General features: G+C 44.2%; 1 protein-coding gene across 15 annotated transcripts in view; it reads right to left on the minus strand.

The window, feature by feature from the left end:
- Positions 1-16,127, minus strand: part of CADPS (calcium dependent secretion activator) — a 544,177-nt gene that overhangs the window by 325,446 nt on the left and 202,604 nt on the right. For all 15 annotated transcript variants that reach the window (XM_053299036.1, XM_053299049.1, XM_053299045.1 and 12 more), the window contains one exon: positions 8,170-8,250. In XM_053299036.1, coding sequence (XP_053155011.1) covers positions 8,170-8,250 — 81 coding nt within the window. The remainder of the gene's footprint in view (positions 1-8,169; positions 8,251-16,127) is intronic.

A 16,127-nucleotide genomic window follows, 5' to 3' on the forward strand; every position in this document is an offset into this window, starting at 1 on the left:
ATTTAACTTGCCCCCAACCCCCCTCCTGTGGGCAGCGCCAGGGTGGGCATGGGGCAGTGGTGGAGCTCTAGAGAAGTGCCCCCAGAACACTTGGAGCCCCCTCTCAGAGACAGGAGGCCACGGACTAGATCCCCAAGGTCTGTGGCAAAGTGCACCTTTGCTGCCACCCCTCCCCCATAAGTCACCAGGTAACAGTAAAATAAATATGTGACATGATGTCATTATATTTTTCATTTCCTCAACGCTCCTGTCAGGGAGCAGGGAAATGCTGAATGCAATGATGATGCAGCATGGGTTTCTTTATGGGAGGTTACCAGGGAGGTTATGGGGGTTCTCATTGGCTCTGTGGCCACAAGTTCTCCATAATGTCCAATTAGACTCTGAGAGGAGATAGAGTGAGCAAGCCAGCAAAGTGATAATGTGCTGATCTATCAACAATTGCTCAATTGGCTGCTGGAGATGTTCTATTTCTCAGGCACTATGCCTGATATACCTGCAGTGGGGGAAGCAGAACTGCTAGATTTCACTGGGATAGCTGTATATGTACCATTATGGGGGGTGGGGGGTGGAAATCAGAGAAAATGTAAGCATATACTGGGCTACCAACATATTGTAGTTACCTACAATAGTCAAATGAGAATAGCTGATAGCAAACCCTGACTGCATATTCAACTCTTTTAGTTAACTCTAAAGTGTGATAAGCAGCTGTGATACTCTGTTGGGAAGTAGAATCTATAGCAGAGTGTAGTGATTCACCTGAGTGCAGTGATATTTGCCGAAACCGACAGAACATATTATTTGAGCAGTCCTCTCTCCTGAGCAGTGAGTACCAGCATTCTACAAATTTGCTTGCAAATCCAATATACATGTGTAGGGCACACATTGATCCTTGTTATGACCCAACCTAGTATCCCAGTCTCACATCAACAAAGTCATGCTCATGTTATCAACTGAACAATCAGTTATTATTTAGTATACTGCACCATTTGGGATCCATTGCCCTAGCATGGGTCTCAAGTTTTATTTTGTATTTTATTTTATTTATTTATTTATGGTGAGCTTCAGCAATGATGGGTTTTATGAACAAAGTTCAATCCTGGAAAGATCTCCAAAGACTGAACTATGCCAATGATTTTGTGAAATGGAGCTGACAGTTCCTAATGACCTAAAAATACAGTCATAAAAAGAGAAGAAAATGCAGGCATTGTTCTCCCAAGAGAATTAAGACACAGAAATATACTCTGCCCACATTTGTTGCACATGGCATTTAAAGATTAACAGAAGGGTCTGGCATTAAAAAGAATTTCCTCAAAAACATTTTTCTACCAGGCAGGCAGACAGCCAGCTTCCCCGCACAAGTTTAAAGTTCAGAAATTGTTCTTCACCATTAATTTAGCTGCTGCATAAACCACAGTATCGAGTTAAACAGAGATATGATAGCTTGCTGAAGGCTATTTTTTTTAACCTTAGAGAAATCAGAACTTGGGGCTCTCCCATTCAATCCCCGCACTCCAAACACTGACCTACAATGAATGTCTCAAATAATCTCTTCCTGTAGAAACTGAATCTATAAAATAGTAACTCTGCCCAACTGTGAACAGACACTGTCATGGAGGGCAGGTCCAAGGAATCCTTCCTGGCTGGGGTCCTTTGAAAGAGATTCAGGTGGACGAGAGATTCATATGTTCCTTCCTGTCTTGCCTCAGGTAACTGGCCAGGAGGGCATCCTGAGAAGAGCAGCTGCAATGATGGTAACAGCAGCAGCTGCTGCTAGAGGCCTCTATCAACTCCTCCTCACCCTAGATATACCTAAAGCAGCCTCCCACATTTCAGCCGGGCAGAGTGGACAAAGATATATACAGCATATAAAAACTCATAAGAGCATTTTCCTACACCATCTCCTCCTTCCTTCAGCTGGCCAGGAAGAAGCTCAGAGGGCCCTCTAGTGACCTCGGTAGAAATTACATCTCTGAAGCTGTAAGTAATTTGAACTCTCAGCACCTTTTGCCAAGCTCTGTATCTGTTCCTTGCTTTCCCATGTTAAAATGTATTCCATGGTTGCCCTTGAATATCCAATGGCTAAGGCCATCAGCTCTGCTGCCATCTTGAGGTTCCTTAGAACTAGAGGTGATCACTATGCACTTGCAGCACCCATACTATATAAAGCCAAGCCGCTGGCACGATTACTCTATGGTGCCTACCCAGGACCTCCCTCTAACTTTAGTATACTGGAGTGTGTCCAATCTAAATTCCTAAGAGTGGCCTTACAGGTACCTTGCTGTATCTCCAATGCCACTCGGCATTTGGAAACTGTCATGATATAAGTTGAGGCCAAAGTTTGGATGACCACTCGCATTCACTGGCTCAAACTAGCCCTTGGTCCACAGGGTCTGGCCCTATTGACGCTGCAGGATAACTTCCAATCCTCCTGGAAGTGGGCAGTCGATAATAAGGTGGCACTATTGGGCTTCTCCCCATTTCACCTCCTTGCTATGGGCAGTGACAAGGCAAGAACGGCCATCCAACAGAGGATCCTGGATATGGAACGCCAGGCAGACCTAAGTATGGTGCCTGGCCACCCGGCCTTGGACAGCTCTAGGTTCACGGTATCCCCCTACATATTTGACTCAGCTGGAAATAACAAGCCACAGAGGGGCATTCACCCTTGCCCGCTGTCATGCCCTTCCATCTACTGTGCTGGAAGGCAAATAAAGGAAGATCCCATTAACAGAAAGGCTTTGCCCCTGTGTCTCTGGGGAAGTGGAAACCACTGAGCACATTCTCTTTTCCTGTCCATTTTATAAAGATAGCAGGGAAAAGCTTATATTTCCTCTACTTCTCAACTAACCCGGCCGCCCCAGTCAAGCCTACACTAAGAAGCTGCTCTCGGATGAAAAGTGAAACTTCAAATCAGGGGCGGAGCCACCATTGGGCCAATGGGTTCAAAGAACCCGGGCTGGTGACCAATCAGGGGCCATGAGAGTGGCCCCAACATGCCCCCTGCGTCTGATGTCAGACATGGGGGCGGTAGTTTAGCTCCCGAGTGGGGGCCATGCCAGCCAGGAGCGGCTCTTCCTTGCAAAGGCAGGGAAGAGTCGCTCCTGGCTGCGCGCTGCAAACGCAGCGCCAGCCTGACTAGCTCCTGAAGGGGCCACACGGCCCCTTCAGAAGCTAAGACTGGCACTGCCTTCGCAACGCAGCCCTGGAGTGACTCTTCCCTGCAGGGAAGAGCCGCTTCTGTGCTTTGCTGCGAAGGCAGTGCCAGCCTTAGTTTAACTGCCAAAGGGGCCGTGCGGCCCCTTCACCAGTTAAGCTTCAACTCCCTAACGGAGCCTCAAGGCTCAGTTCGGGAGCCAGACCATGCCCCCCCCCCGCATCTGACATCAGATGTGAGGGCGTGGCTATCCCCTGTGTCTGACGTCAGACACGGGGGGCGAGGCTATCGGGGCGCCCACCACGGCCGCACACGGGCCGCTTCACATACAATGTTGCTAGGTTCTATGTGGCAGCATGCAAGATCCATTGGACTATGATTGCCAGCCCATAATTCGTGATTTTAACTACTGACCATTTAACCTCATAGTATATCCTAATATGTCTTTTTATATACCATTATTTTCTTAGATGCATTTAACTCATAGATAGATAGTTAACTTTTACTTCCATTTTACTACTCATCCTATTAGAGTTGTATTTTTATATAGACCAGTTTTTATATATTGTTTATATTAGTTAGTTATCTTATCAGTTTTATTACTTATCAGTTATCTGTCTCCTTTAATTTTTTAACTATCTTTCTTTTACCCTTTAGTATATTTTATAGCCTATTTTATACTTTTTAGACATTTTTATACTCACTGATAGTTGTATGCATATATGTAGCAACTTTCAATATTACATATGCTGGTCTTTGACTTTAATAAAGTTGATTGATTGGCTAAGGCCATCTCTCCGACTGGCACTCTCCCAGGTTAAGGGTGCTTGAAATGTCAGTTTGTTCCAGGTTTGAGGAAGCAGGTCTTCAATTTAAAGGAATGACATCTCTAACTAAGAGCTGTGGGCAGTGACTCCCACCCCTATAGTCTTGTCAGATCCTACCTATGAAGAGAATTCTGGTCCTCTGTTAATTGGGCAAAGATGCACTTTTTAAAGTGCTGGCTCAGAGAGCCACTGTCTATTCCAGTGGTCTTCACTATTTTTCAAATGAGGCCCAGTTTGTGCTGGGGGCCAGTTGTCTGTGCAGTGCTGGGGGCATGTTAAGAGAAACAGAGCCTCAGCACCATAGAAGGCACACAGTGAGGTCATTCTCATGACCAGCCCTGCCCAAGTAGGGCAGTGCTAGCCTGGGTAGCTATAGTTGTAACAACCGCCAAGATCACTTCTGATCCCAGCACTCCTCCCCTGGGTAGCCCTGGTTCTAAACCTGGGCTAAAAGAGATAGGAGGGTGAGTGCGTGCCTCCGAACCTCTGTGTGGGTTGTGTGGGACATTGGGCTGCTGGAAGCCATCTGGATTATAGAGTTGGGGGAAGGGGTGACCCGGCAGCAAGAATTCCCCCAATGCACTTTGCTGCTTGTGGCATGCCTGACAGATGGGTTCCGTCCCCAGCCTCTGTATTGCTGTGCCACTTGCCACGGCGTTGACAATGTGGGTGTGCGGGTGGCAGTGCCTGGCAGAAATGACAGTTGTGTGGGGGAAGGCAGGTAGGATTGTGCCTTCCCCCCACAGCCCTCCTCAACCCTAGACCCAGTAGTGGTGAGAGCAACCTTAACAGAGTGCTGAGAAGTGTAGTATCACGAGAAGTGTAGTATCACGAGCTCCTTCCAAGATGGCTCTGGGGCTTGAGAGGACTCAGTTTCCTGGACAAAGCACAGCATCGTGTGTTGGGAATGGTTGACTCCATGCTGTGCCAGGGGGTGAGTATGTTACTTCATAATTAGTTGGGGGGGCGTACTTAGGTTCAGTGGAAACTGCCACTGGCTCCTGGGCCTGGCCATGAGGAAGACTGGTCTATTTATTACAGCATAGTCTCCCCACCAATCACTCATATTTCCCTTGTGTTTCTTTTTAGACTGTGAGCCCTTCACATTCATTTCACTATGCAAACTGCTTTGAGAACTCTTTTCCCCCTTGAAATGTGGTATATAAATATTCTGAATAATTACCTTTCCTTCTTGCGTTATGGCTACGTAATGATGTCCATACCAGTCTCATTTTGAGAGATCAAGGGAGGTGGACACAAAGGTAAGCTGAGGATTCATTTTTTAAGCTGAGGTGGACCATAACTCAGTGGCAGGTGCATGCAGAAGGTCCCAAGTTCACGGAGCACAACTCAGGGGACCATCAAAGCATGATAGGGAGCTTCCCCCCACATTTCCTCCCAAAATGTGGCCAATTTCCAATCATTTTCCCGACGACCAGGAACCTAGCCCCCGCGATCCCATAGCCCCAATGACTCAATATTCATGGTTTCCATATCCGCAGTTGCAGCCAGGAATGGAACCAACATGAATATTATTATTATTATTACATTTTATAGCCCAGAGCGGTGTACTACATACTTAAGTTCCTCCTCACAACAACCCTGTGAAGTAGGCTAGGCTGAGAGAGAAGTGACTGGCCCAGAGTCACCCAGCAAGTATCCTGGCTGAAGGGGGAGTTGAACTCAGGTCTCCCTGGTCCTAGTCCCGCACTCTAACCACTACACCACGCTGGCTTTTCGGGGTACTCCTGTATGCTTTTTCTGCCTCTTTGCCTGAATATCTTATGACAGTTTATTTAAAAATATAAGCAAACCTTGACTAAATTTACTTGAGGAAGTTCTACTGAAATTAAAAGATGGGTTATACATGCCTAACTTGCCTAACTTTAATTTCAACCAGACTTCCTTGAATCAATTTAGTCAGGATGTCAGCCACTTTAAATGTAGTTTTCTAACTTAGCAAAGAGGCACCTTTTAACGTGGTGATTCTCTTTATTTAGCAGGGGGAGAGTAACTGTCCCTATCCACCCCCAGCACAGTACCTCCAGTGACTGTTGCTGGTGTCTATCTGATGTTTCTTTTTAGATTGTGAGCCCTTTGGGGACTGGGATCCATCTTATTTATTTGTTGTTTCTCTGTGTAAGCTGCCCTGAGCCATTTTTGGAAGGGTGGTATAGAAAGCAAATAAATAAATAGATAGATAGATAGATAGATAGATAGATAGATAGACAGATAGATAGATATTCCCAAACAGGAAGATAATGTCTTCTACACCACCTATTGGTTATATGTAGTTTCCTTACACATCCCAAGTAGAAAGGAAGCAAGTGTTCAATTTTAAACAGGTTAAGGAACAAGAATAGATTTATGGGTTCAACTGTGCTACTAATTTCTGCAAGTATCTATTTTGATGTACCTCATTTGTCCTTATCTTTGAAGTGGGTTTTGTTTTCTGAGATTTCCTAGCTGCTGTGACAATGCTTAAAGTCTGTGCAGTTTGAAAAGTGGAACATACAACATAAGACCACAGAGGGAAAAGGAATAATATTCTTACAAATGTGGATGTTAAAGAATGAATAAGAAGAACAATTAATAATACACAGACTTCCTTTGGTGTCTCATGACTGCTTTGCTAAGAAATCTCCCTGAGAAATCGCCTTCTTCTGACATGCTGCAAAGAAGCCTACCAAATGCTGGTACATAAACACTGAACATAAACATTTATCCTTCAGAGATTTGTAGTTTAGTCTGGAGAGACTCCTTGTACATCTGTGCTTCTCTAAAATGAACTGGAGGAGTCAGGAATTGGTAATATATTCAGCTGCATGGGCTGTCAAAAGCAGTAAGGATATATCTGGCCTTGTCAGGAAAACACTATATCATATTTGTTCTTGCAGATGGGAAGGCTTGGACACAGAGTCTGATTCTTTCCCCCCAGAAGAATAACAAGAGTGATGCGATACAGTACCTGCTGAGCCTCTCTTATGGCACCCTAGAGCATTTTCCTGCCCCCTTCCAGTGCCTCAGCTACCCAGGGCTGGCGAAGGCTAAATTTGACTTGGCTTGGAAATAAACTATTTCTTGACTTAAAAAAAAAAATTGGCAGGTGGTGGGGAGCACCTCTGCTTTTTTCTAAGCCAATCTGATGGAAGCCAGAGGAGTCTGCCTTTCATTAGCTGCTCCCGTCTGCACATCTGGAGTAATGCAAGAAGCAGAGGTGCTCTTACACCTGGACCTCTGGGCAGAAGTCCAGGGCCTCCGCATATCCCTGGGGCCCACCCTAAATCCTCTTTAGTCTTTCCCAGTTGGTGTGGTCACTGCGCCGGGCAGCTGAACATGACCTCTGCTTTCAAGACAGAGCGAGGTGTGTTAAAAATACTGCGTGTGTCATGGTGTGTGTGTGTGTGTGTGTGTGTGTGTGTAGGGGGATGATGCTTAACTTGCAGTGGGGTGGTGGTGGTGGGGCCTTTAGGTCCAGGCTCCAAAATTACCTAGGTGCACCTCTGGTGAGAAGCCCTGGGTAATGGAAGGAACTGCCTTATGGGTTCCTTGTGTGAACCTGGAAGTATAGGAAGGAGCTGCACTTACAGAGGCTTCCACATAACATAAGAAGGCTGCCACTGTCTGGTCGAAGAGTCTCTTTCAGAAGCCCCTAATCACCCTGGAATAGGTCTTTATTGCCCACTTGTGGACAGTTAGGCTGCCAGGTCAATAAGATTGTCGCTGATTATGTGCTCTTCCCATACCATAGCCCAGGGGTTCCCAGCCACAGTGGTCTTCAGATGGTGGGTGTTGTAGCCCAACAACATCTGGGGACCTAAGGGTGCAAAGCCCTGTGGCATCGCCAGACTCTTGGATTAGGGGCCTGGCTTCAAAGCAGGCTTCAGCCCCACTGACTGTATTTTCACAAACCGAGAATACAGTGTCTAGCTCCATGGAAGAGAAGCCTAGCGTGGATCAGGTGCCATTACTTCCCCACAGAAACCTCTCAAAGGAAAAGATAACTTGAAAAGGGACGTTGGGCAACTGTTTTGTTTTATTGCAGGTTGCTAAATGCCTCTAATTTGTCACAGGCTGCACTCTGATGGAAAATGACAACATCTAAATCAGCACATGTCTTTACAAACCCAATCTGTGAAGGAAAGACCCAAGCACAATAGGTAGTAGCACTGTTGGAATTGTGCTTACCTTGGCAATCTGATCTGCCATTTGGAGCCGTCCATCTAGTTCTCGCCTGATTTGTGCTGCTTGTTCGTCTGGATTATCCAGCTGCAGAAAAGGGGGGAAATTAATGTTGATATTGTAATAATGAACAAAGAAGAAAAAATTAGTCAGTACTGAAAAATAGTATTACAGCATGTCCTGAAATAAACTCTCCCACCCCCCACCCCCTTGGAGTATTTGCTGTATTTACTTTCTAAGGCCAGGTTCAGACAAAATAAGAAACTGAAGATCCCTTCACCTCCAGTTTTGCTAACTGAACATCCAAACACGTGAAACTACAGTTAAAGGGGGAAATGGACCCACGGTTTCCCTCCCCAAACTCCATTTCTTACCTTTGGTTATCTTTAGGTTTTGTTGTCCCAACCCATGGTTTGCCTGTGGCTGTGGTATGTTTGAATGAGGCACCACTGTTAGCCCTCTCCCAAGCCAGAGTTGAGGGAGGAAATTCCTCCCTCCCTCCGGCTGCTATTGGCTGTGCGGGCTGTCCTTCAAATAAGAAGGAAGACCACACAGCAGTCTCACTAACTGCAGAGAGACCCCTCTCCCCAACATCTGAATGCAGACAGGAGAGTGGGGGGGGGGGGGAGAAGTGCTGAACTACGGACCTGTTAGACCCACGGTTCCATATTACATCTGAATTGGACCCAAGAGTCTGTAAATTATGGTACAAGGGATTAGTACTGCATACTCATGAAGATTTTCTGCACCACCGGTTCTCTTGCTCAGTTATTTTGTTGCATGATTTATGCCTGCTAGATCATGCATATTGTTGCATGGTTTGGCAGGTGTATTCCTGTCTGTGCTTTCCTACCATACTTTTGCAATAACTACAGTACTTATTTTCTGTGGTGCCTAATTTTTAAGGCAAAAGACTCAATATAATCTGGCTTTCCCCCTCTAGGAAATGTATCTGCAGCCATCCAACCTGTCTACAAGAGAGGTAGAGTTCAGACAGCCAGGTCCCTTCTGTTGATCTGACTAATGGAGACCAATTGTCATCTGGCTGCTCCCTTCCAAGAGCTGCACCCATCTCCAGCTATTCCACCCGCATTAGCCATGCCGCTCCCATTAGAGAAGCTAATGATAGTCATAGCAGAAGTATGAATGTATGTATTAGTTTTTTTCATCAATATTGTAACCTGCTTAGGGAACTCAGAGTAAAAAACAGGACACAAATTTAAACAAACAAGAACTTCTGGAAATTGTATCATCTGCCTTGAAAATGCTTCTTTCTAGACAACAACTGGTTGTGGTTGCTCATTACAGAAATACATGCTGTGTGCATGCGCCAAGGTACTTCTTGTTGTTTCACATGCTTCTGAGCCAGAGGCGTAACTAGGGAAAACGGCGCCCGGGGCAAGCATTGAAATGGTGCCCCCCCGCGCCCCCCGCCCCCCCAACATACTACATTATACTTAGGTTTTTCCTCACAAGCGCCCGCCGCCGCCGCCAAGCCAGGCCACTGACTGGCCGCCAGGCGCCAGCAAAGCAATGGGGGGGGGGCGCGGGCGGCACGGAAGGGACCGCTCATGGGGAAGGGGGCACCGACGCGCTCCCTTGACTGCTGCAGCGCTGCTGCACTGAGCAGGAAACATTTGTATTAACAAAAAAATTTTTAAAAAATTAAAAAAATATTTTTTTGTCATGGCGGCGCCCCCCACGTGACCAGAAAAGATGGCGCCTGGGGCACGTGCCCCCCCTGCCCCCCCTATAGTTACGCCTCTGTTCTGAGCCAAATCCTGGTACTGAAAATGGACTTGGGGGACTGAGATGAGAGTTGGTCAGATTTAAGGGGAAAGTATATGTCGAAATTCACATTTCATAATGCCTTGATGCATGCAGCCAGACTCCATGGAAGCGGTTGATTGCTTTCAAATAGCTACATTATCAACACCGTGCTGACTTAACATTAAGTGTCCCTATTTTCCTAAAATGTTGGAGGGGAATACTGTTCAGAGTTTTATCTGATGTAAGTATCTTTGCTCTTTATTGCCTAATAATAGCCCATCTTCAAAGGATAAAGATAAAGCAGACTTCTATGCAAAGTTCATTAGGGCTTGTATACAAACCTACAGAAGCCTTTATTCAGCAAGCACTGTAGCTATGGAGCATTCATTCATTTTTATGAAGTTAGGCTTGCTTCTAAGAGGAAATTTTACTGGCGCTATTTACCTGAATCCAAGACTAGTTTTCCTCCAAGTTTTTTAATGTTCTTTGATGAAAAGGGCAGTCAAGATGCATTTGTTCACCCAGGCTTTTAATTAGATACTGTTTTAATTGTGTTTTGTGTTTTAATAGTTTTAACTTTTTAATTTTAATTGTTGAAATGTTTTAATCTTTTATTGGTTGTTTTTATGGTTCTGTAAACCACCCAGAGAACTTGCGTTTTGGGCGGTATAGAAATGTATTAAATAAAATAAAACTAAACTAAAATAAAATAATGTTAGAAATCAGGGGGTCAACTTAAATTCAGTGTTAAATTCAGTGTTCTTTTAGCATAAATACAAGTATAATCTGTATTTATAGGTTTATAACTTATAAATACTGTGTTTATAGGTTTATGACATGTATTCGCCTGGATTTTTTAAGGGGGTCATCTTAAATTAAGTGATGTCTTCTTTTCAGGTAAATATGATACCTTTAGTCAAGATCTTAACTTCTTTGTTAGCTAGACAGAGAAGTTATGGGTTTCTCCTTTTTGGATTATGTACACTGTTATGGGCCTTGCCTACAAAAGTCTAGATTAGCTGAGGGGGAAGGGTGCCCTCCATCAAAACAGAATCCCCTTTACCACTAAAATATTTTTGTCCTGGTGAATAGCTGATTAATAGCTTTCTCAATGCAGCCGCTGTCAATCTACAGTTTCAAATGGAGGTTATTACACCTTTTAAAGAGAAATTGTCAGCAAGATGGATTGCTGAAAAGACATTGCTACTTAAATGCACTCCCCCATGGCATTTATATTAAAGGGTTTGAAAGCTTTTATAATCTCTGTTTTCTCTAAGATTCGACATGACATTTATTTTAGGAGCTCTTCTACTCCACCTCTGTATAGAGAAGGCCTCTATTACGTCACCTTTTTGACTGTGGGCAAGACAAGTAACTCAGTTTTTCAAAATAACTCATTTAATCCTAAATTGCAGGGCTTGGTTACAAAATTAAAATGATTTAGGGCCAAACCACATCACTACAGTTAGTGGCTGACAAGAAGAAAATTACTCAAAATAGCGTAACTCGTCCTGTTAATTTCAATAGGCTTTGAGTAATTTTCATCATGTCAGCCATCCAATGTGCTTACTTTTTCTGTAATAAATAAGAGCCATGGGAGGAGGGGCCTTTTACCTCTTTCTCCTACCATGGTCCTGATCTGGGGACATTTCCATTGTGTCATCATGCCTACCTATTCACTTTGGGGTCCAATTCAAGGTGCTGCTTTGGATCTTTACAGCCCTTCCATGCAATCTGTGTAGAGAATACTGAGCTAGATGTACCCATGATTTGATGGAAGACAACTTCCTGTATTCTTAAGCCTGGGCCTTTGGTATCTCAGTCTTTCCTTATTATTAAATGAGGCCAAGACCTTATTTGGAAATCCTACTATAGATCCTGGCTACTTTATCTCAGAATAGTAAAAACTACAAGTCCTTCTTGTTAGTCATTCTGACACTTTGGAATGGCCCATTCTTGCACTTTTCTTCTCTGCTGGTCTTTAAGGAGCTGTGTAAGATATTCCTATCCCTTTGTACACCTGAGAAGCCTGGGTTCTCAGCAAGCTAGGCGTCAGCCTTAGGCAGTAAGGTTCCTGCCTCAAGCCCCAGGTCCCCTAGCCTTCTGAGTTTGTGAACAAATCAAGGAAGAAAAGCATATCCAATTGTGTAAACAGGTCCTTATTTGCAAAACCAAATAATGTTACTGTCGCCACTGCTCTAAGAACTCCCCACACTGGCAATCTCCATGACAGATGTGATCTGCACTGTCTTTTTAACATAAGACTCAGATCACGATGTTTGCCCAATGAAGCAATAATGCTGGAAGAGAAGCCACTTGGCCACATGCCTCTGACTCCAGCCAAGGGGGTGCTTTGAGAGCCGATTAGGCCGTCAATTTCTAGCCCTTACAATTATAAGAAATAGCTTCAAAACATCCTGTCCCAGTTCAGCCATAGTGCTAAACTGTGGTTTAGCACTACGTTAACAAGCTTAAGGAAGCAGTGGCCTTGAGTTATCCCCCCCACCCCCACCCCCCACCAATTGAGTATACACCCAGTACACAATCTACTACGCTGCACTCTAGGTCAGGCTTGCAACCTATCATAATTGCCAGATGCTTTCAGCATTCTTTATCTTAATTATTAATCGATTTGTCTCCTCCCTCCTGGACCTTTGAAGCTCTCAGTGATTCCTTCTAGCTGGGGGGGGGGGGAAATCACCAGAAGCGCTTTGTGTACAGTAGTGCTATCTGTGGTAACAGGTCTCCATAAAACATTTTTATAAGCTGGTTTGGGGTTGCTGTAAATACCATCCTATATTTTATCCTTCTCCGGAGACAAATTGCTCCACACAGCAAATGCTCACTTGGTGCAGTGCAGTCTGGAAAGTTACAGCCACAGCAGCCATTACGGCTTCAATTCCCAATCTGACTAGACATTGAGTGCTTAGGTTATAGTTTCCTGAATGTATTAAAATACGCCATCTATCCATCAAGACACCGCTGAACCTGCAAGCTCTGCCAGCTGTTCAAGACGCTGTTTCCTTGCCAAAGTGCATATGGAGGTGCGCAGGTCTGTATATGTAAGTTCAGCTTGCATCCTAAGTTGCAAGTATTCCATGCACTCCAGAATTGAGTTCTTGTAGAGCAGAAGCCACACTCCCACTCTGCCATCCCCTCATTGTCCCAATGGAAAATGATGCATGGCCGTAGATACATAGACATAACAAGCATGAGGATGAAAGGACTCCTGCTGCAATCTATTTTCTCCATATTTCACCTCTTAAGGGAAGGATATTCGAAATCCTACGGACATGATTATTCCCTTGCTTTGGTAATTCAAAATGGCTTGTTATGCTGAGCTCTGTTAATTGAGGTTAACTGCATTGCTTAAAATAACTGGCAGGCTATATTTGGAAATGAAGGGATGCTAGTTTGCTTGAAGGATGTCCTCTTGCTTTCTTTGCTGTGGCACTTTTTACTTTACAGGCATTTTCCATGAACATGTTCTGGGAAAGGAGGACTAATGATTTATTGAACAGAGTTGATTCTAAAGCAGAATTCTCAGGTCAGATTCAGATGACAAAACATCCCTTTTAGTCATGCTTCATGGGCCATAGGGACATTGCCCTCCTGTTCTCAAAGGTATTGGTCTGGCTTCAATTATTAGCACTAAGATTTTTGCGTTTAAAGGAAAGCACAATGTCAAAAAATTAATGTATTTTTAATGGCAACTCAATGACTACATCTCCACTTTGAATTAGAAATATGGTCTTGCATAATATTAGGGCTGCTGTCACAAGTCCACCTCTGATTCAAGGTCTGTGCAGATTAGGCACAAAAACTTCACAGCTGCTTCCTATAAGAAGGCTGCTTCCTATAAGAAGAGCTTTTCTAGATCAGGTCTAAGGCTGAACTAGTTCAGCATCCTGTTTCACACAGTGACCCACCACATGCCCTGGAAAAGCCACACACCTTGGTGTAGTGGTTAGAGTGCTGGACTAGGACCAGGGAGACCCGAGTTCAAATCCCCATTCAGCCATGAAACTAGCTGGGTGACTCTGGGCCAGTCACTTCTCTCTCAGCCTAACCTACTTCACAGGGTTGTTGTGAAAGAGAAACTCAAGTATGTAGTACACCGCTCTGGGCTCCTTGGAGGAAGAGTGGGATATAAATGTAAAAAATAAAAATAAAATAAATAAATAATATCTTTTTGGAAGTATGGTGACCAGAATTTACATAGTATTACAGATGTGGCCACACCATAGATTTGTATAGAGCATTATAATATTAGCAGTTTTAATTTCAGTCCCCTTCCTAATGTTCCCTAGCATGAAATTTGCCTTTTTCACAGCTGCCATGCAGTGAGTTGATGTTTTCAGTGAGCTGTTTACCACAGACAACTCAGACCCCACCCCAGTGTATATGTGAAATATATGTGATTTTTTGTTCCAGTGCTGTACTGCAGCATACTGTAGTTCTTGCATCACATTTCTGGATGATTTGGGGATCATCTGCTTTGCATGCAGAAGGCCCCAGATTCAATACATGGCATCTCCAGGTAGGCTGGGAAATGTTCCTACTGAAATCTTGGAGAGCTGTCACCAGTCAGTGTAGACAACACTGAGCTAGGTGGATCTATGGTCAGACTTGTTATAAGGCAACTTTCTGTGTTCCAAAGACAGCAGTGTCTTCAAAAAGTAACTTAAGACATGATCCTTGGTAAAATAAAGTGAGTTTGCCCATTAGAATAAATGGCAAACTTGTCTAGATTTTATTTGGTTGGTTGGCTGGTTGAATGAATGAAATATGTGGCTTGCCTTATTGAAAAGTGTGATGTTGATTATATATATGTTGTGTGTGTGTGTGTGTGTGTGTGTGTGTAGGTAGGTAGGTAGGTAGGTAGGTAGGTAGGTAGATAGTGATCAGCCTCCCCTCCCTCTAAAGCAGGGCTGCTCAACTTTGGCCCTCCTGCAGATGTTGGCCTACAATTCCCATAATCCCTGGCTATTGGCCACTGTGACTGGGAATTATGGGAGTTGTAGTTCAAAAACATCTGGGGGGCCTAAGTTGAGCAGGCCTGCTCTAAAGAGTTAATAGGGAGTGAACCCTTATCTTGACTGACAGGCTGGTGAACTCCAGGGCAGCCGATCAGTATACGAAGTGGGTGGGACCTAGAGAGAGGTTACTGGGAATTCTGGGAACAAAAAGGATGGTCTGTTCAGGAGACGTGGGTGTGGAAAGGCTTAGTGAGGGGCATGGAGTTTTTGCTCCCTCGTGGTCAAAGCCAGCATGAAGATTTCTCTCATGGAATAACTGCACATCCTTGAAAGACAGGATTGCAGGAAGGTGATTCTCATGAGGTGTTGGGTGAGTTTTCAAGGAAAAGGGAATTCAGCATAGGGAACAGTTTGCTAGTCAGATTTTGTGTTAGAAACTTAGGGATAATGAATAAATATTGACAGTTGTTTTTATTTCCAACGTAGCTTTGTTTAAAAATGAGAAAAATGAGTATAAGTTACTTTATTTTTCCTTCATTAAAGCTTTAGTGATATGCATACTTCTTTACACATAATTGATTAATGAATCAATTAATTGATTAAAAAGCTATTAACACATGAACAATTATTTAATCTGCCGACAGCCCTCCCTATGTGTGACTATTCCAATGTTAATTATTATGATACTGTAACTCATTGTGAGCTCTTGAAATAATATTACCACAGCCACTGCGGTTTTGGATTTAAGAATCTCTTTTAGACATAGGACAGAGGCTTGCTCCTTGAAGCTGCCAGAATGAGAAAGGCAAGGACTGCACCCACTGCTTTTGCATTCTGATAAAGAAATTGCTGGCCAGGCAAGTCAAGGTCCTAGGAAAACTGGAATGGGAGCAGACAAACCCAACCACACCCGAATGCAATCAGAACATCTCTTTGCCACTGATTGAATTACCCCATCTAGGACATGTTTTTGTGTTCTTCCCAACAGAACTGATTCTTACAGTTGGAAAGAATCAACTTCAACCCTAGCGTGGGAGCCCCATGAACTAGAAGCTGCAAGCCTGGCACTCGAGGGTATGAATTGCACTAGGTGAAGGCCTCACCACCACAGCATGGAATACTGGATCTCCCTGCCCCCCCCCCTTTTAGGTTTTTGTTTCTCTATAGGGAACAAGAAAGGTATAAATGTCTTCTTTCCTCACTTGCTCTTTTTTC

This window comes from Hemicordylus capensis, chromosome 2 (assembly GCF_027244095.1).
Source record: "Hemicordylus capensis ecotype Gifberg chromosome 2, rHemCap1.1.pri, whole genome shotgun sequence".
Lineage (NCBI taxonomy): Eukaryota > Metazoa > Chordata > Lepidosauria > Squamata > Cordylidae > Hemicordylus > Hemicordylus capensis.